General features: G+C 42.2%; 2 protein-coding genes across 9 annotated transcripts in view; one reads left to right on the forward strand and one right to left on the reverse strand.

Annotated features, from left to right (window-relative positions):
- clcn1b (chloride channel, voltage-sensitive 1b) overlaps positions 1–11,361 on the forward strand; it is a 26,335-nt gene extending 14,974 nt beyond the window's left edge. For 2 of the 3 annotated variants that reach the window (XM_079691463.1, XM_079691465.1), the window contains exons 13-20: positions 155–330; positions 715–796; positions 2,395–2,477; positions 3,220–3,264; positions 3,391–3,495; positions 5,585–5,671; positions 8,109–10,184; positions 10,783–11,361. In XM_079691463.1, the coding sequence (XP_079547589.1) occupies positions 155–330; positions 715–796; positions 2,395–2,477; positions 3,220–3,264; positions 3,391–3,495; positions 5,585–5,671; positions 8,109–8,552 (1,022 nt within the window). In that variant the 3' untranslated portion in view covers positions 8,553–10,184; positions 10,783–11,361. The remainder of the gene's footprint in view (positions 1–154; positions 331–714; positions 797–2,394; positions 2,478–3,219; positions 3,265–3,390; positions 3,496–5,584; positions 5,672–8,108; positions 10,185–10,782) is intronic. The other variant, XM_079691464.1, reaches the window with a different exon arrangement.
- The window catches only part of fam131bb (family with sequence similarity 131 member Bb), a 38,888-nt gene continuing 27,691 nt past the window's right edge, over positions 10,743–21,939 (reverse strand). For all 6 annotated transcript variants that reach the window (XM_079691474.1, XM_079691472.1, XM_079691471.1 and 3 more), the window contains 3 exons: positions 21,227–21,537; positions 19,270–19,542; positions 10,743–14,881 (listed from right to left, as the gene is read on the reverse strand). In XM_079691474.1, coding sequence (XP_079547600.1) covers positions 14,669–14,881; positions 19,270–19,542; positions 21,227–21,537 — 797 coding nt within the window. In that variant the 3' untranslated portion in view covers positions 10,743–14,668. The remainder of the gene's footprint in view (positions 14,882–19,269; positions 19,543–21,226; positions 21,538–21,939) is intronic.

Raw genomic sequence — 21,939 nt, forward strand, 5'->3', positions numbered from 1 at the left:
AGCTTATATACAGTATCTACCTGAATCGTTACGAACTCCAGGAAACTCATCTTTCCGCCAATAAACAGTCCCATACAAGAAAATATAACCACACATTTTTAACAGATATAGCGTGTTTTTAATTTGAGCTTGTGACACTCTTCTCTCGGTGCAGAATCCATGATCCTCCTGGGCTCCATCGAGAGGACGGAGCTCCAGGCCATCTTGGACTGGTGGCTCTCTCCGGAGAGGCGAGTCTTTGAGAGAGGTCAGAGTTCACCGGGATCCAAAGTCAGCTGGGAGTCGTTCAGCTTCGTGGACGAGGAGGGCGGAGAGCAGAGTGCAGACAAGGTGGGGAAAACATCCAGAAGGAAAGTACATTTACTAAAAGGCTGTATTACAATTTTTTAATTCTTGTGATTCGGTTGAGTTTTGCTATTTAAACATTATTTACACTTCTACTTACATACATTTTGGAAGCTGTACTAGATTTAAAATATTCTTTAAATACAGATGTTTTTCTTATATATCTTAAAATGAAGTTTACCAAGTAACAGATCTGGATACTTTTCTCAGCAGCATCCTCGAGTAGCTTTAATTTACTGGTGTGATAACATGATGTAACTTTTACAACATGACAGGAGAACATCACTGTTTATCGCCTTAGATTAAACCCAGCGTATTATCTCTAAATAAATATTGATGATGCGGTTTTGAATGATGCTGTTCCTGCAGACTGCTCCAGGCCAGGAGGAGCGTAACGGACCCCTACAGACCCCCAGAGCTCAGGAGCCCTCCACCAACCACTCAGACTCAGGTAACACTCACACTGCACATGCATATAGAGTGGTGCAGGAACGAGTCCTAAAACGTTCCCTCGTCTCAGAGTCAACATTTTTTTGAAAATGTTTTTTGAAAATAGCTGGAAATAAGGTCTGTGGTTGAAACAAATTTAAGAGACCGATCACGTTTTGTTCTATGACATTAAATACATCAGCAGTGACCCCACTGGTGATTTTTGAAGAGTTTACTGTTAAGAACTCAAACACTTAGGAGGTAGGACCCAATTGCACGACCCGGGAGGCAGAGGTAAAGTATTGGTAAGATACTTTATTTTTACAAAACACGATGAACAAAAAATGGTCACTAACTAATCTCAGATTGAGATGACAAAAATAGAGAACAAAATGAAAATCGCTCACGTGGTGAGGAACAAACTTTTCTATAGTACCAAAGAGCATAGACCTGACCAAGGCAAGAGACAAAAACGAACTGACACTGAACACTGGGAGACAGGGGAATTTAAACACAGGGTAACAAGACACAGGTGGGAACAATAAGGGGCGGGACTGACAGGAGACACAGGAGGGATGACAGGTGAAAACAATCAGGAAATTAGACACACCAGGGAAACTAACGACAGACAGGAAAACACAGGGAGAAAGACCAGACGATACACAGGGAGGAAAACATGACAAGGAGAACAGCAAAACACCCACTACCAGACACACAAAACCAAAAACGTGACACAACACAAGAATCGTGACATTTACGTGTCTGAAAAACAATGGTTGTTACCGAGTGGCTGAATAGGACTACAGAAGTTGTCGAGGACGTTGTACGTCATTACGCCGAACACGTAAACACTCCCGCTAAGTTTGTTTGCCGTGTTCTGCTTGAAAGCAAGTCCCTGCCTCCTGCAGACTGTTAAAACAAACGCTTCAACTCGTACCATTTTGAATCTGTATTTTTGAATATCGATCTTAAGTTGGCGTGACGTTGAAGCAGCGACCCTGCTGTAGTTTGTTTATAGAATAACGTTAGCATTTAGCTTCTGGCGATTAGATTTATTATTCGAAAATTATACATGTGGAGATTATCCGGCTGAACAAAACGTGCATTCATCAAACAGGTTCGTTTTCCACAGACCTTATTTCGAGCTATTTTCCAAAATCCTATGGAGAAATCCCGTTGCTTTTTTTGTCGAGGGAACCCATGCGCAGCTTACTTCCGGGTCGGCCTACGGAAATACATCATCCCTGCACCGCTCTATTAAATATAATGTAACATGCTGTACGGACAGGTGCATCCTTCAATCGTGTTTTTATTTGTCAGACAGTTTCTAGATTGGTTATCTTCACGGTCATCTGTATAATTTCCTTACTTTCTAATCCTCGTTTATTTCTATTTCTATTTTAAGATGTTCATATTTTAGTTTCATTTCTACTCTTTTGATTTTTTATTATGTGCAATGCCTCGTTTTGATTTATGCTGCTGCTGCAACACTTTTTTTGTGTATGAAAATGTGCTGTATAAATAAACATACCTTCCCCTTCACCACTTGGGACTGCATGTATGTAAAACAGGTGAATTATGAATAAATCAAGTTGAGTGTTTCTGTACCATTTCCTGCAGACAAGCGCAGGCTGCCATCTGTCAGGGGAGCTCTTCAGAGGCTCTTCTCCTCCACCTCTCTGTCGGGTCAGGCTGAACCTCAGGTAACATCAGCCTCAAACGCTCGTGACCTCTGACCTCTAAATCCTGAGAGTGTATTACTGCTCCGCTGTCGAGGTCGCAGCGACAGCTCAGACGGGGTCAACCTCACATGAAGGAGCGTGACATGATGCAAACATGAAGGAGAGGAGGACATGTTGTGAAGTGAAACCAGCAGGGGCCATCTTATCATCGTCTGCATTTCAAACTGACTGCCTGTCCATCTGTGTGTTTGTTTATCAACACAAACAAACACATTAAAAAGATAAGAGATCGTTTGAAACCAGGAAAAGATGCAAAATGACTGTCTGAAATTGAAGATTATATCTAGTCTCATAATTGATGTTATTTCAAATCGCAAAAACAGCAAAATTGAAATCTGTTGCAGAAAAATAACGGTCATAAAACAGACACACTCTTCCAGAAACACTAGGCAGGCAGGCAGGCAGGCAGGCAGGCAGGCAGGCAGGCAGGCAGGCAGGCAGGCAGGCAGGCAGGCAGGCAGGCAGGCAGACAGACAGGCAGGCGGGCAGGCAGGCAGGCAGGCAGGCAGGCAGGCAGGCAGGCAGGCAGGCAGGCAGGCAGGCAGACAGGCAGGCAGGCAGGCAGGCGGGCAGGCAGGCGGGCGGGCAGACAGGCGGGCGGGCAGGCGGGCAGGCGGGCGGGCGGGCGGGCGGGCGGGCAGGCAGGCAGGCAGGCAGGTTTAAGATAAATAACATTGAAACACCATCTCTCCCTCTTCCTCAGGAGACCCCCGCCCCCACGCTGACGGACCCCATGTCTCCAGAGGAGGTACTGACCCCTATTGATTTACCTTCCACACATCCAACAGTGTAAAAACCAATCAATGCTTATCAATAATTATAAACTCTGTGTAATCTGAGTCTGTCTCTCTGCCTCTGTGATTGGCTGATGCAGATTAAAGCGTGGGAAGAGGAGGAGCTGGATAAACCAATCGATATGGAGCAGATCCGGATAGACCCCTCCCCCTTTCAGCTGGTGGAGAGGACCTCGCTGCACAAGGTGAGCCCGGAAACACCTGGCGGACACGATGTCTCATACAAAGATCATATACAGACACTGATTATGCAATTACAAGTCATGGGCACTTGCCATTTTACATTTTTAAGCGGAAGAATTTAAATGAATAGGTTGAAATTTGGGGACAATACTCCAGTTTTTGTATGAAACAAACATTAGTGGATATATATTGTCTCTGAGTATTAAAAACCGTTATGCAGTGTTTGGACATTTGATATTGTATGTAGTGAGGTGCTGTATTGGTCGAAACTAGCCAAAATCATTGGATAAAAGCTGAAAGAAAAGTGTAATCGGATACAAATCCCTTTGACTAAACTATCGATGTACACTATAGGCTACATTGAGTGATCGATATTTCAGTATTTTGCATGAAATTTTGTTATAACTCCCCAGATCTCAGCTTTGGCACAAAGTTGCACTTTAAATCTAGTGTTTCATCTTTAATTGGGGCTGACCAATCTTTAAAAATGCTGCAAAATATATTTTTAAATAGAAAGAAGCAGCAGCAGTGTTGCATACATGGGTCATGTTGTTGTCGGCCATGAATCTTTTCCTTTAGGAGGGTAGAATATTTGTTTAACAGTTGGAGCACGATGTTTGTTAGAAGGCTAGGCTTTGCAAAGTCTATCCGTGCAAATGCATTATTAACAGACCTGAATAAGTATTACCGTGCCATCCCCACTGATAAACCCTCTCAACACATTCATCTCTTTCTCCAACTGCATCTCTTTGATGCATTGTAGCTCACAGGAATCTGAAACACAACCGATGCAGGCCTTGAGGTTGTTTTCTGGTCTGAATCCGTGCTTAGGAATCCTGCTTACATTTGGACAGAATCAATCTAGCAAGTTTTTGGTCTTTAAAGGTCCCCTATTATACTGTATTATAGGTCTCAGATATATACAAAACGTGTCTCTGAAGTGATTGGCTCTCAATACCAAACAGATAATTGTAGCATCCCATAATCCCCTCTGTTTCAGTCCTGTTTCAAATGGGCTGATTCTGTGTCTGTCGCTTTAAATGCTAATGAGCTGCTGCTGGCCACGCCCCTCTGAGAGATGATTGGTTTAAAAAACACACAATGGTGCTCTAGGAGGAGATTCAGGTGATAAGGTGTGGGGGGGGGGTGTACCTTGGTTGATGATTGGCTAATGGTTACACAAGCCAAAACATCGTTATGACATCATAAAGTGGCCAACATCTGATCAGCTCATTTTCAGACAGTTTTTTATATAAATGGATCAAAAAGAGAGAGAATCTTTGTTCCTGAGACTTTCCAAATCTCTCTTATACACATATTTATGCATAGAAGACATGAAAACGTGGATTTTGCAAAATAGTTGACCTTTAAGCTAAGCTAAGGTAACTGTTTGTTGGATGTTGTTTCATGGGTCATGCATAAAACATTAGAGTGGTCGCAATCTTCTAATTTAACTCTCGGCAAGATGGTGTTTTAAAATTATCTCCCAGAACTTAAAAGTATATTTTAAAACGTTTCATTTATTTAATATTCACTTTCATTTAATTATTTTTGGACATTCCTAATTACTGTGTGGTTCTGCTTGTACTCTTCTGTTCTAACTCTCTTTTATCAACAGTTTAAAGGGGCCCTTCACCAATGTCAGGTTTATCCTATAAAAACTGTTTTAAAGTTGTTGTACATTTTTTTAAATGTCAGGGTTTGTATCAGCTTATGCTTAGAAACTAGACATTTTTAAAAGTGAACTAGAGTCACAGACTAGGGTTTAATGAAACATTCGGAGGCACGGTCTTCTTAGAAAAATTGCAGCATTGGAATTGTAGAATCCAGTTATTATGGAGCTTGACCCTTGGCACATACAATGTTTGGAGGTCTCTCTTCCACATTTTATTTTCCCCAACTTCCTCAATCTTTAAAATCTTGAATTTGAATGCCGTTACCTGGCGCTGTATTTCTCCCTATAAGTCCTCTCTTCGGGACACATTGTTTACGAGGTGCCGTGCAGCCATGCAGACAGAACGCCGTCACACTACAACACATTAAATAAATAAAGATTGAGATTAACCCCTGACTGTCCTCTCTCTCCCTCAGACCCACACCCTGTTCTCTCTGCTGGGGCTCAGCCACGCCTACGTCACCAGTATTGGGAAGCTGGTGGGCGTCGTGGCACTCAAAGAGGTAAACTCACATTTCATTTGGGTAACACTTTAGATTAAGGTATACATATTCACCATCAACTAGTTCAATCAGGAGAAACGGTTTTCATTTAAGAATACATATTTATTGCCAGGAATAAGCTAATGAATATAATGGAGTTTTGGCGATTAGGCCCCGTTGTGCAGGAGTATCATTCGGGAGGGGAGAACCGATCCGATGAAACCCCCCGGGGTCTAGACCCTGGTGCTGGTGAATGGGTAGTTGGCGTCGGTCTGAAGGGGAGTGGCTTAGCTTGACCCTGGTGGTTGTGAATGTGTAGTTGGGTCGGGCTGAAGGGGAGTGGCTTAGCTTGACCCTGGTGGTGGTGAATGGGTAGTTGGGTTCGGTCTGAAGGGGAGTGGCTTAGCTTGACCCTCGTGGTGGTTAATGGATAGTTGGGTTCGGTCTGAAGGGGAGTGGCTTAGCTTGACCCTGGTGGTGGTGAATGGGTAGTTGGGTTCGGTCTGAGGGGGAGTGGCTTAGCTTGACCCTGGTGGTGGTTAATGGATAGTTGGGGTCGGTTTGAAGGGGAGTGGCTTAGCTTGACCCTGGTGGTGGTTAATGGATAGTTGGGGTCGGTTTGAAGGGGAGTGGCTTAGCTTGACCCTCGTGGTGGTTAATGGATAGTTGGGTTCGGTCTGAAGGGGAGTGGCTTAGCTTGACCCTGGTGGTGGTGAATGGGTAGTTGGGTTCGGTTTGAAGGGGAGTGGCTTAGCTTGAGCCTCGTGGTGGTTAATGGATAGTTGGGTTCGGTCTGAAGGGGAGTGGCTTAGCTTGACCCTGGTGGTGGTGAATGGGTAGTTGGGTTCGGTCTGAAGGGGAGTGGCTTAGCTTGACCCTGGTGGTGGTGAATGGGTAGTTGGGTTCGGTCTGAAGGGGAGTGGCTTAGCTTGACCCTGGTGGTGGTGAATGGATGGTTGGGGTCGGTCTGAAGGGGAGTGGCTTAGCTTGACCCTGGTGGTGGTGAATGGATAGTTGGGTTGGGTCTGAAGGGGAGTGGCTTAGCTTGACCCTGGTGGTGGTGAATGGATGGTTGGGGTCGGTCTGAAGGGGAGTGGCTTAGCTTGACCCTGGTGGTGGTGAATGCGTAGTTGGGTTCGGTCTGAAGGGGAGTGGCTTAGCTTGACCCTGGTGGTGGTGAATGGGTAGTTGGGTTCGGTCTGAAGGGGAGTGGCTTAGCTTGACCCTGGTGGGGGTGAATAGGTAGTTGGGGTCGGTCTGAAGGGGAGGGGCTTAGCTTGATCCTGGTGGTGGTGAATGGGTAGTTGGGTTCGGTCTGAAGGGGAGGAGCTTGACCCTGGAATCAGAGGGACAGGAGGTGAAAAGGGGTGGAGGTGGGTTGCGTCGAGTCACCTGAAAGGACAGCTGTCAGCGGGGAGAGCAGATTTAAAAGGGTTAGCGGAGCGCTATGATAGGCTTGTGAGAATAGAGCGAAGTGATTGGTTAAGCTGGGGCGCCGTGGTGCACGGAGGTGATTTTTCGCAACATGCACCTGGTCTCCCCTCCCTCTGCCCCACTCCCCCCACGGGAACTCGACCTTTCTCAAAGAATATGTACACTAACACTTGAACCTGAACACACACATGCACGTGTGCAATATGTGGTGTCATGTGTTTTGGACCATAACATTAAATTACAACAGGATTGTACGGTTATGAATGCATTATAAGTTAGTTATGATGTAGTTAAAACAATATTGGATGATAGTCATTTTTTGTGTTTTGGACTGAGATAAATCATGGGTCAAAATTGACACCATGAACGGTAACAGCTTTCGAACACAACACAAGGGTTAATTGACTTATATTGAACATACAGTATATGTGCTTTGTAAAAACACAAATCTCAACCCTTTACAGTACATACAGTCTAAATAAACCAAAACATGTGTTGCTCCCTAAAGCAGTTTAAAAAAAAAAAGATTTAATAATAATTAATTAATTTAAAAAATAACAAAACAGCCCAAAATATTATTAAACTAATAAATTAAAGAATTAAAGTCATGTAAACGATATTATTAAATAAATACATAGAAAAACAGTCCAATCAAGGGAAAAAATATATATCGTTGTTAATCTTTATGAATTAAACAATTTAATTCAAAGTAAATAATAATTCTTATAAGAAATAATCACTTCAAGAAAATAATTATTTGTTATTTAATAATTTTATTAAAATTCATATAAAAAGGGAAAATTAATTGGATAAAGTTATAGATTTCAAATACATTTTAAAGAAAAAACACGTTAAAAATGTAATAAATTGGCAAAAAAATCTACCAAATTGGAAATATGTTATATATGACATATATTACAATTCATATAAATAAAGGTTATAATAAAGGGGGGGTCATATTTAAAAAAAAAAAAAAAGAAAAGCGGATTGAATAACGTTGATACATTTTCTCTCTCTCCAACAGCTACAGAAAGCGATCGAGGGCTCCACTCGCAGCGGGGTGAGGCTCCGCCCCCCTCTGGCCAGCTTCAGGGACGCAAGCAGGAAATCCAAGAAGCACCAACTCCCCCCGTCCACCCCTTCCTCCCCCACCCGGGACAGAGACCTGTGGGGGGGGGAGGGCAGCCGGAGGGAGGAGGGGGAGCCGGTGAGGAGGGAGTCCAAGGAGGATTTCAGAGGAAAAGCGCCCTCCTTCAGGGAAGTTCCCGGGGGGGCCGGTGCCCCTTCCTCCTCCCCTGGGAGCACTAGAGGAGATGAGGGTGTTTCACAGGAACCCTCCACCTCTTCTCCTTCCTCACCTTCATCACCTTCACCTCCTTCCTCCCCCGTCTCCCCCACCTGCCCAGTGTTCACTCCCTCCTCGCTGCAGGAGCACAGGGAGAGCGAGGACTCGGACGAACCCATATAAGCTGGCTTCAGGAGAACAGACTTTTTTACCTTCCTCTCATTTCCCTCCTCTTCCTCACCCAGAGGATGGGGAGTAGTGCTCTCCGCAGACTCTCTGCAGGACGACAAGTGAACACAAAGCTCCTGAAAGCTATAGGATTTTTTTTTCTACTCTTCACTCAGTCTCACTTTTTCACTCTCAGGATCTCAGGGGCCTTCCTGTGTCTTTTGAACTGCTGACGGACGAATGTTCAATATCTAAACAACATGTTGAATGTATCCGTACAGCATTTATCAACATGTCTGTTTATTGGATCAAAAATGAACTGACAGCAATGTATTGTATGATCGTGAAATAATATATTGATGAAGACTTAATTAATTAATTTGACCTGGAGGTCAAAGAGATCATGCATTTTAAAGTTTACTGATTGAGGTTAATTTAAATTATAACGTACATGTATCAGATATTTGCTGTATGGTAAATATTCAAATCAGTATTACCAGTCTGTAATTTAATAAATAAATAATAAAATGTCTACTAGATTATTTCAAGTACAAACAAAGTGATGTGGATATGAGCTAAACGCTAATGTCATGTTAGTATAACATACAGGTAAGATGTTCGCAATTGAAGTTGACCGTGTTAGCATGCTAACATTTGCTAGCAGGCACAATGACAGCTGAGGCTGATAGGAATGTGAGTTTTGCAAGTAGCTTTGTTCAGGCCATAGACTGGATAAATGGACGTAGTGTACGTGACCTTACCCATATCATTCTACAGATTTAATGTGGAGCCCAAAGTAGGCAGAGCTAGTCGGTGGCATCTTGGCATCTAACTCTAACGCCTAATTCAAAAAAGGGAAAGAGGCCTTGAACTTGAAACACGCCACCCAGCTCGGAGCTTATGAGCTAGCTGAGACTAACAAGCTAGGCTAACATGCTCAGCAGTGCTACTCAGTGTTGCTAGCTGGCTAACCCGCGGTCCTGTTGGTCTTGTTGTACAACAGAAAAATGCATCCCCATTAATCATTTATGCAGCAGTGATGGTTGAAAAACACAGGTTATCTTGGCAAAACTTTTCAATATTGACTGTAATACAATGTACTGGCTAATCTAATACTTGCAATACCTTATGAATAACTTGATAACACGGATGCTGTATTTCTACTATTTAGCTTGAAATCACTGAAATGAAAGATCGAAATGGAAATTGAAAATTTAAATTAAATCCATATTCAATCATCACACACAGCACCAAACACACAGGGAATTTTAGATTCTGCAATTAACACATCCATGTATTAGGATTTCCATTTTGAAGGTCACTCAGATAGAAGATAAGACTCTGGTAACTGATAAACATAAATATATATTTTTTTTTTAATACATTTTGTATTTATTTACCTAGTTCGCTAACAGATGCACTTAGCTCACAACACAAAGGCATGTTTTTCTACATAAAGTATACGTAAAACAAAACCTAAAACATAATAGAAATAAAGAATGTAACAACAGTAATATTTGATATAAAGTTAAATTGAAGATGATTACAAAGCAGCGATATGCAGAAGAGACTAAGATACGTTCTCATTATGTCTTTCAGTTCCTTCAAATTTATACTTCACCAAGGGTCAAAGAGTAAGCCTTCATGGTGAGTATTTCAACTGCTTTTCAGTCTGAACGCCTGCTTGATTATAAGAAATAAATTACATGTTTAACCTTATGGTTGTGCTGAATGGAAAGTAAGAATAAAAGCGAAATATTTTCTTATTTATCCTGAAGGGCGGCTGTGTGAATGTAATGGCAATCCATTCAATACTTGAGATATTTCAGTGGTGGACCGAGCAACCTGCGTGGGTGGAAAAAAGATCACTGCATTCAGGCTTGAAAGAGAATATCTGGGAGCATGTAAACATATTTGTGCTGTGAAGGTCAACTGTGTGAGATTCAGGCTGTGGTTCTTCTGTGAGCTGGAACAAATAGGCAGCTAGTCTCTAAGAAATAGACGTTAAAACTCTCCTGGCATTATATGCATTTCACTGCTTATTCCTGCTTCGTCTGACAAGCACAGAAACACTGTCTGCCTCCAAATGTGGGCTAAAAAAAGATCCATTCCACATGTTAGGGCTCGAGAGAGGAAGAAGTGAACGTGTGAGAATCTAATTATGTGCACTCTATGAAAGATATATCCACACATAAGCACATCAAACACCATTTGTTGGTTTGTTTATTTGCTCTTTCTCCACCAGAGGAAAAGAAGAGGAGACAGGTAAAGGCGCTGGAGGGGGTGTAGGAGGTTCTGTCGTGCAGGAAAAAAGGAAGAGAAATGTTGACAGAAGAGGAGAGAAAGGGGGAGAACCACGTGGAAGAACCATCCTGTGACAACCGTCCAACGAGCATGCATTGGTGCGAGTGTACACTGTACTACACCGCCTCATTTCAGACAAAGAAATCCAATTTTATACAGACTTTTACAGAAGCTACCCAATGTTTTTTTTATTTTTTTACAGCAGTTAGCAAATGATATATCTCTGATTGCAGCAAATCCCCTTTTTTTTCTCTTTTCAGGCAGTGATTCTTCCAACAAGACAATGTACTGTACACTGACGGACAGACAGACAGACACAAAAGTACAGAACAGATACAAAGAGAGAGAAGGAGAAAGGCAGCGTATCCAGAAGCAGATTTTGAGCGTCATGACAAGTGAAGGAAACTCTTGGAAGATGGCAGTAGGGTTATACAAAAAGAGTGAACCAAAGACGTGATCAGTAAACCTTTAACATCCACAGAAATATATTTGGCTTCTTGTTATAAGTTTATTCATTCATTTAGATTTTGAAAAATAAAACAACCCAGTGTCCTTCAAGTCCATGCATGTGTCCGTGAAATCTTTTGGCAAAAAAGAAGCCGAATTCTTCGTCGTCACAATGAACAAATGTAAAGGAAAGGTTCTTTCAAACACACGATTGACTCACAAAGGACTCACAAGCTGTGACATTATTCCTCCCCACCAGGTAATTGTTCAATAAATAAATGAATATGTGCCACTGTGTAAAGTCATTCTGTTTGCAGTTTTGAGCCCTCGTGTTTTCACTAAACGGGGATTCTTGAAATAAAATGATATAAGCGAGAGCTGCCAAACTAGCCATCTCTAAATCTCCAAACAAAGTTTTTTTGTTCTCGTGCTCAAAACCAGACTGAAACAAGACGGCTTTACAACCATGACAACTATTCTAACTTTTACCGGAGGGGATTTTCAACAAGTCCGTAGAAAAATAAACATTGTCCCCCAACGTTGCATAAAGAAGCAATCAATAAATACATTAATTCAACTGCTTTTTGTTGTTGTTAGTTTGTCTTAAAAGTGTCTCACACAATCATCGAAGTGAGAGGAGAAGGAGCTCCCGACAGAGAAAAGAAAACGGTGAGAACAATGGCCGTTTCTCAATCTCGAGGAAACTGGCTTCCAAGCCAATATTTCAAGGATGCTACGTCATCGAGTGCCGCCGAAGGACTGTTCCAATCTCCAGCATACTTGGAATTCCACCGAGGCCGCGTCCTTGGTTTGGGGGTAATTTCGAGGCTGCACATGGGTAGACTTCGCTTCCTTAAAATCCCCACAATGCTTTGCGCACGGACCAATTTCCCCAAATCTGTGGCGGAAAATGTAAGGCGGGGCCTCTCATATGACGCACACCTGCACACTTGCTTGCCTGTTCCACTCTTTGTTTTCCGAATGCCAGGGAGGATTCTTGCCTAGCTTCTGAAGGAAGTGACTCGGAAGACATGTGCTACCAAGCAAGCATCCTCGCGATTGAGAAACGGCCAGTGTGTCGTAAAGTTCGTCATGCACAGAAAGTCTGTTTAACTCCCCTCCTCCTCCTCCTCCTCCTCCTCTTCCTCTTTGCTGAAACACTCCTTCCTCAGGTGAATGAAAGGAAAACACAAATGAAAACATGCCTCCTCAAACATCAGGATCACTATCACTCTCCAGGCAGCTGCTTCTTCACAGAAATCACAGGAAGACACCGATCTGTTTCGGCTCTACTGTTCGCGCCTAGTTGACTTTCCTGTTCCCTGATTGGCTGATTAAGCAGCACACGGGCTGTAGTCCCCCCTCCTTTATCTACTACTGTTCCTATTTACCCGATCAAACACTCTCCAGTTGGAGCCATCGCTCTTCTTCCCACACAAACATTCCTCAGTTTCTTTAAATCTTTGTGTAAGTGGTAAGAAAAACTAAATTCAGTCGTAAGCTTGAGAGCGTTCCCGCCATAAAGCGGGACTGAGATGTGTACAAAAATAAAGAAATCATAGAACAGTTTGTGACTGCATGTAAGAGGCGATTTTTAATTATATACTCAGACTATTTACATCTACGTGTGTACGACAGAGTGAACACCGGGCTGTTGGGATGCCGGTGTTTGTCTGCCTATTGCTGGTTACAATTTAGATATTTGTGTGTATTCTCTGTGTGAGTGTGAGTGTGAGTGTGAGTGAGAGTGAGAGTGAGAGTGTGAGTGTGAGTGTGAGTGTGAGTGTGAGTGTGAGAGTGAGAGTGAGAGTGAGAGTGAGAGTGTGAGAGAGAGTGTTGATTGATTAAATGTGTGTGAGTGTGAGTGTGAGTGAGAGTGAGAGAGAGGGAGTGTTGATTGATTACGTGTGTGTGTGTGTGTGTGTGTGTGTGTGTGTGTGTGTGTGTGGCCTAGCATTACTATACTTGTGGGGACCTAAATCTGTTTACACAGTCACGTGTGGGGACTCGCCTCCCTTATGGGGACAAATTGGAGGTCCCCATGAGGGGAATCATTAATCTTAGGGTGAAGACTTCGTTAGGGTTAGGGTTAGTGTTAGGGTTAGGCATGTGTCGGTTATGGTTAAGGTTAGGATAAGTCTCCAGGAAGTGCATGTAAGTCAATGTAATGTCCCCTGAAGTGATGTATACATGGTATGTGCGTGTGCGTGTTCGGTGTGCGTGTGTGTGTGTGTGTGTGTGTGTGTGTGTGTGTGTGTGTGTGTGTGTGTGTGTGTGTGTGTGTGTGTGTGTGTGGTGGAGCCAGCAGTGAATCCATGGTCAGCAGCTCCCTCCCACACGTTTTTTTTAAAAACACGCTGTCTATCTTTGTTTCTTCAGACTCTCCATGTGGACGGCGAGGAGAGAAACTCATGTACTGCTGTCTGCCTTCTTCCAGTACATTCAAATAGTGGTTATCATCCTCGATTCATCTATGAAGGAACGAAATAAGAAGCAGCTGAGGGTTTCGTGTTGTTAAGTGGCTCGGTTTTGGTTGGGTACCGTCAACAGTCCAAAGGCAGCCTCTGATCTGCTGGATTGCATCAGTTCAAAAGAGATAATGCAGCTCTGTCTTCACCCCCCCCTGTGGTTCAGTGCAGCATCTATACAGTGCTGTATAGAACAGGTGCTCCATAGAAACATGCAGAGACAGCAGGAAGCACACTTCCTTACAGTACAATCCTTTCTGTGCAGGTTAGTGTGTGCAGGACGTGTCCCTGGGTTGTGCCTCGGCCACAAAATCTTACTCTACAGGGTTCAAATGCATTTCACGAGCCTAACACGTGGAACTGTTTGCCGTTTTTTGAAAGTATACTGTGTGTGTTGGATGAAAATGTATTTGATTAAACACTAATATGTTTGAGTTACAGCTGTAAACAGAGTAGTTCTCCCGTGGGAAAACTGTTATATCTTATCATACACTTATACATAGATTTGTTCTTTTTTTGTAGCTTTATTACAAAAATGATTCTTATTATAATGTCCTATACAGGCTCGACTTTGCTTGTCCTCATAAAAAGCATGCATATTTTTATTTGCCCTCCTCTTCATCTTCACGTGGTTTGACTATCCAATTGGGAACGTCCAATCAGTCCTCCTCCTCTTCCTCGTCTTCGTTTACCTTTGGGATGTAAGGCTTAAAAAGAAACAGGTGTCCTTTGTTGCATCAGCTGTCTTTGTCTCATTGTGTGTCCACCTCCAGAAAATCTGTTTCTCACTTTCTGAAGAATCCATCTCAAAGTTTTTGATACCTGAAAGGAACAAATTAATAGATATATATATATTGTATTGTCACGCTCATTCCTGGCTGACTCCGGGTCAGTTTGTAATGAGGAGTCTGTTCAGTTGGCTGTCATGGCGGCTCCCGGGCTGAGCGCCTCCTCCTCCTCCTTCTCCAACGTCTGCACCATGGAGGAGACATCCGAGGACTTCCGCTCTGTGATTGGCTCTGCAGGTGGTTGCCCCGGACTACTGCCACCGGAGGCGTCCCCTTGGTGCCGGGGGGGAGTCAACGAGGCCAGCTCCGGCTCCATGCACACTCTCATCTCATCCTCCTGAGCGGGAAACACAGGGGCGTCAGCAGAGATGGAAAAGTACACACATCCTTTACTCAATAAGTACAGATACTCGTGTTTAAAAATACTCTGGTGAAAGTAGAAGTACTGACTAAACTTCTTTACTCAAGTAAAAGTAAAGAGGCTTTGAAATGTACTTCAGTAAAAAGTACCCATAACTAGCAGCTGTTTTAAAGAGTACCTGACCTCCCTTTATATTTATAGAACAATAATATCATTGTTAGCTAATGAATGTTTCCATGCTGAACAATGGCAACATGACAGCGTTTCCATTGGTCCCTCTTCTTTAGAGAAGACCAGGAAATGATGGATACACGGATCGTGTTCAAATCAATAGGCACGCAATGACTCTAAATAATAATGATCACGCCACCAAACACACATTCAGACTAAAGGAACCAGCCTGTTTGGGAAATGTGAGAAGTAGAAAGTTCAGGTATTTGTGTTCAACATGTAAGAAGTAGAAAGTACAGGTATTTGTGTTCAAAATGTAAGAAGTCAGAGTAAAAAGTCGTCAGAAAAATAAGTAGTGGAGTAAAGTACTGGTACCAGAAAGATGTACTTAAGTATAGTAACGAAGTATTTGTACTCCACTACTTCCCACCTCTGGGCGTCAGTCAGCTGAATCAGAAGTGAACCAGAATCAGAATTATAATTTATTTATTAGCAGTGGTGGGGAAGTAACTAAGTACATGTATTAAAGTACTTGACCATAAGTACAATTTTGAGGGACTTACTTGAGTATTTCCATGTTTTGCTTCGTACTTTTATTCCACTACATGTATTTAATACCTTTAGTTACTTTCCAGATGTGGATGAATGGTGTGAAATATAATCATCACTTAAATCAGACTTTAGTTCCACCTGGAGTAAATCCACCAGCTACCCTGCAGTATACAAAGTCATTCAAACTAGCTGCACCTTTACCAGCTTTGAGAACACTTTCATGATCAATCATTATAAAACATATCATATATATTATTCTGAAATGGACCAATCTGCACAATGAATACTTTTACTGTCGCTACTTTTACTATATTTTGATGCTGATACTTTTCTACTTTTACTTGAATAACATTTTGAATGCAGGACTTTAACTGTAACAGAGTATTCCTACACTCTGGTACTTCTACTTTTACTCAAGTACAAGATCTGAGTACTTCTCCCATCTCTGTTTTAAAATGTAAAGTGTTACAGAAAAGGTGGAAAAAAGCAAGCAAAATTAAAAGTGACATAAAGAACATATTCAAGTATTGAGACCTCATCAAAAGGTATGCCTTTACATAACAGTGGCGTACAGTACAGTAGTACTTCTCAGGTTCATCCCTTTAACCCGTCTTGTATGAATGACTTTGATCCAAACTGATTTCCAAAGCTTTACAGATTGATTTCCCATCTGTCTCGCAACTTGCCTGACAAAGAGATCAACTGGGAGCAGTTCCTAGTGATATCATTCATCACCGTTGACATTTAGTTGTGCAGGATGCCGATTTAGAGCCCTTTGTTGTTGGCTTGTTGAATCATAATCACTAACTGTTTGTGGTTGGTGCGTGCAGGAAGCTTCAGCAAGCAAAAGGTCTGAGTCTGAAACGCTTCATGCTTTTCCATTCATTGTTTCATTTCATTTCATTTTTATTTGTCCCGCTGAAAAAAAAACTTAAGAAGCCGCTGAGTGAACGGCTCAAGCTTGAACAACTCTGGATCCTACAATACCACGCCCTCGTTACATCCCGTATTGATTATTGCACCTCCATCCTCTCTGGTCTTCCTCACAAATCCCTGCGTAAGCTCCGTCTGGTCCAAAACTCAGCCGCCTGTATCATTACCAGAACTCCTTCCATTGATCATATAGCTCCGGTTCTTCAACAACTCCATTGGCTCCCCGTTAAATACCGCATCGACTTTAAAATATTGCTCCTCACCTTCAAGGCCCTTCACGCTGTTCCACCTCCATATCTCTCTGAACTCCTTCACACCTACACTCAGTGGTATGGCTAGGGGTACGCCAGGGTATGGCTGGGGGGGGCTACAGCCATACCAAGAAATGGCTTAGCCCCACCTTAGCCCCACCATGAAAAATGATGTTAAAGTAAGCAAATTACATTTAATAATAAGCACAAGGCTAAATGTTGAGAACACGGATTGCGAAAATATACGGGTCGTGTCCACAACACACAAACTGATCCTGCTGTTACAACAAGTGCACGTTACTTGTTACGTTGAGACGATTCAGGGTTATGCTAGAAGAGGGGAATAGTCTAAGTAGTGGGGGAGTTGTATACACTAAAGGTGTGGAAATTCTCTGGCGTTATAGTATCAGCGCGGCCGCGGTCAGATCAAAATGCCTCCGAATGCAATTTGAATAGACCCAGCCAATCAGAGCTACGAAACGTTGGGTCTGCGTCATGCATTACTGATTGAGATCAATCGGAACCCCCATTCAGTATCTTCAACGTGTACTATCATACGTCACGTTCACAGTGGTCCCTTTTTATTTACTACAAGACAAATGTGCCGTTTTATTTCATACAGTTCCATTTTGATTGAAAAAGAATCTAAACCTCTCGCGTGGCGTTTCACTGTCGCGGGGGGCGATATAGCGTGTATGTAATTACACTGCAAATACTGACTCGAGCCCCACCACTGCATGGGTTAGCCCTACCATAGATTACCCAACACAAATACTGCCTACACTCCCTCTCGTGCTCTCCTTCCAACTCACTGTACCTTCTGCCCGCCTGACCATCATGGGGTCAAGAGCCTTCAGCCACTCTGCCCCCCGTCTCTGGAACTCTCTCCCACAAGACATCCGCAATATGGACTCACTCTCAACCTTCAAATCCTGCCTGAAAACCCACCTTTTTAAACTGGCGTATTCGATATCTTAATTCTTCTAAACTGATTGCTGAGTCTTTGTTTTTTAAGTCTTGAATTACTGTTTGACCTTCTTTGTTGCTTGTTTATAATAATTTATATACGTTTAAAAATGCATTATTATTATTATTATTATACCCACAATGCAACACATCTTTTACTGCATTTATGTGGTGTTGAATTGAAAATGATAGTTAGATATTCAAACTTGTCAGCAGAACTAACATACAGCAGGCTTTTTAATTGATATCTTTTGTATCTTTACTTTTTACCTAAGGGTTTCTGCATATATCATTCATGGACATATTTATATCACATTTTATTGATTAAAATCATGGTGAAAATGGATTGTTTTAATGTTTTTTACAGTCAGTGATGTAAAAAATTTCCCTCTGTAAAATTCTTTGACTCTAATTTGTCAAGACATGTTTTTTTTCAGTTTAAGCAACTTGTACAAACATATTCACACCATTGCCCACTGTTTTTTCTTTTTCTTTCAGCTGTCTCCCCCCAGTTGATACATCGAAAGAAAATATGAAAGAAAGAAACAACTGTTGAATTTTAATGTTCATATCTAATATATGTCCCGCTATTCACCTGTAGCGTCTCCCCTCAGAATATGGAATAGATTAGGAGCATCAGTCTTGTCTTCAGTGCTGATCTTAAATCATACATATGTATTCTGACCATGTGTTCCCCTCACCTTGACCTCCTGCTGCTTTTTCAGTTTTAGCATCTAATACAAACATATTCATACTATTGCCTCATGTTTTTTTCAATGTGTCTTTCAGCTGTATCCACACCGTTTATACATAGAAAGAAAACATGAAAGAAAGATAAAAACTAGTGAATGTTAATGGTCATATCTCATTATAATCTCCCCAGTTTTTAGCATCATACTTGTCTCTAGCGCAGATCCTAAATCAGGGGTGTCAAACTCAAGGCCCGGGGGCCAAATCCGGCCCGAGACTTCATTTTCTGTGGCCCCACAAGAGCTTGCAAAAAATAGAATATGTTTATTATACGGTTACATATACTACTTTACAGAAGCACGTTGCCCATAAACTACATGTCCCACAATGCATCTCAAATTTGACTTTCTCAGAATTTTAACTTTTTTCTTCAAAATATGCATTTTTTCTCAGAATTAGATTTTTTTTCAAAATGTTACCTTTATTTCAAAATGTCACTTCTTTTTTTTTTTTTTAAGAATTTGGCTTTTCTTTTTAAATCATTTTGTGACATTCTTACTGAAGATGTAGTTAATTATGAAGTTATTACCCTATCCGATAATATTCCAATGCAGAGGCAATCATGTAATATAATACATTATTTTATATATATTAAATATTTATATGTATTTTTATACAGTCTTAAAATTACAACCGGCCCTTTGAGTGCAACCATAATGCTGATGTGGCCCGTGATGAAATTGAGTTAGACACCCCTGTCCTAAATCATACATATGTATTCTGAGCATGTGTTCCCCTCACCTGGACCTCCTCCTCCTCCTCCTCATCCTCCTCCTCCTGCTGCTCCAGGAGGGGGGAGTGCTCCGTCCCCATGTCCTCCCCAGACGGGACACACAGGCTGGGCTCCACCATCACCGCCACCCCCATGAAGCCCCCACTCTCCGTGGGGTAGGCCTCCATGCTGTTCCACAGGTCCACCAGCGGGGGGCGGGCCGGGTGCACCAGGCTGTGGATGGTGCTGTTGGGCGTAGCTTGCAAAGATTGGTTGGCGCTGTGCAGCCGCTGCTCCAGAGACTGGGGGGGGGGGGGGGGGGAAGAGGGAGGGAGGGGGGGACAGATCAGGAGGCAGAACAGAAAGGTGTTCACAGTTTTTGAATGTGTGTGTTTGGGAAGATACAACTTACTTTCGTATTCCTATGTTATCTTTTTTTTTTCTGTTTTGCTTTTATTTATTTTAACATATTATCACTGTAGATGTTTTATCTTGTTCTGTATTCATTTTAATATTTTTTTGATATTGTTGTTTTGTTTTCTGTAAAGCACTTTGGGCTGCTTTGTGCATGGAAGCTGCTGCTATACAATCTACCAAACTGTTGGTGCTGTGTATGACCTTGCAGCTGCCTCCTCTCTAGACAGAAGGAGGCCGGGCATCATTCACTTTGCTCATCTACAGACTGGAAGACATCTACTCTTGTCTCCCACCTTTTGAGGGGCAAAGAGCAACATCATCGTAAATTGGAATACCTGCATGTACGGAGGCCTGCCGACACCAAACGGATTTACGACTATGTGTGGGACTGCACTTAGACTATATAAGCTTGATGTTACTTCCTGTTCCTTTGAGCAGCATACCTCATGTGTGTGAGTTGAACAGTACTTCCTGTTTGTGATTTAACTCCGCTACCTGATTATTGATTCTCAAACTGACGTCGAGTGATATTTTTCTAACAGTGAGAGAAATCAATTCTGCTTTCTTTGTGCAGAGAAGAGCGTCGTTTTTTTATTTTGTCTGATATTTACAGTTTAAAGCAACAACTAATGTTCAGAAAAGTTTACTCTTGATATCCATTTCTCAAAAGTAGTGATTCTTTTGACAGAGCATCTTTTTATCTTGGCGCCGACTTGCAGTTTCAAGTCAAATGTAATGTTTTGGATTGTTGTGCTGAGTTTATATTTTCCTATAGTTTCTGAAAAGGAGACTTAGTAATACTTCACTTTATTATTCAGGTTGCTCTTGAAAAATAGATTTGAATCTCAATGAGACTTTCACCTGGTTAAATAAAGGATAATAGATTCCCTGTACTGTATTTTTCTTAACTTTATTCAAGAAAAAATCTTTTACCTTCTTCCAAACATTTGTTTACTTAAGAGTCCATTGCATATATGCTTACACAACTAAAATCAACAAACAACAAAAACAAAGAGTTTGCTTGTAGACACATTTTGGCATTAAGCATGAGATGAAATTATCAAATAATCTTAATAATGATTATATTTAATTGTTGACAAATCAACCTTTGTTCCCTATAATTATGTATTTTTGGGGAAAGAATGTTATTCTCCTTTTAGAAATCTCAGTTACATCTGAATTCATTTCTAATTTTGGAAATGACATTTTTATATATACATTTACTTAAAATCAAGCTCATTTTTATTTCCCTCCAAACATGAAAACCAACATTTTTCTTTAGCTAAGTGATATTTTTAGATGATCTAGGTGGTTATGGAAGTATTGTAAATCCGAAATATATCCAATCACATATATGCACTCATGTTCATGGATTCAAACACAACCTAACAAACACTTGATCTCCGTCAACGGGACAGAGTGAGCTCTAGAGCGGCTGGGTTTCTTTGGACTGCTCAGGTTTCTGCATTATTAGAGTGACTTTGAGAGTCAGTAAACATACTATCACACTGCATTTCTCTCTCCATCTGCTTCCATCTATCAGGGCTACGCCCACAGAAGGTGACTCACCTGCTGCTGCTGGTACTGCAGCAGCTGCTGCTGCTGGTAGCTCTGGATCTGCTGTATCTGCTGCAGCTGCTGCAGCTGGTTCTGCTGCTGGAGCGTCAGCTGATGCTGCTGCTGCTGCGACAGGAAGCACCCCGCCGCCTGGCCCTCGTAGCCCTCAGGGCCGAGGACATAGGAGCCGGCCGGGGAGGACACCACGCCGGAGGAGTCTTTGTTCATGGGCTCCCAGGCGTCGGACGAGGAGAGGCAGTAGTGGCCCTGGGAGACGTAAGTATGGGGCCACACATCCGCTGAGGAGTGGTGCAAGATCTGATCTGGAAGGAAATAAAGAGCAGGAGTGGCTATTAAAGGTGCTGCTGGAGGTGTTGGTGTCAGGAACACGGCGAGGGAGAGTTCTGGCAGTGCTGGACGTATTCAGACCCTTGTTACTGTTAAAGTCCTGCAATCGTATTATAGCAAAGCAGTCATTATAATCATCTGAGAACTTTGTCTCACTTCATGAGAACAACTTTGTGTCACTGCTCTGAAATCAAAATGTCCAAAATCATTATTTATCCAGGTTTGCCTTCAACCGACCATGGTGGAAAATGTGGAATTAATAATGAGCTACCCTCCAGCGCGGAGAGGAGATGAACAGTGTGTTCTCATCACTGAGCAACACCACACATGCAAGCTGCCTTCTTCATTCAAAGCCAGGGCTGGAGGAGAGTAAGTAA

The sequence above is a fragment of the Notothenia rossii genome, assembly GCF_949606895.1.
Source record: "Notothenia rossii genome assembly, chromosome: 7".
NCBI classification, from domain to species: Eukaryota; Metazoa; Chordata; class Actinopteri; order Perciformes; family Nototheniidae; genus Notothenia; species Notothenia rossii.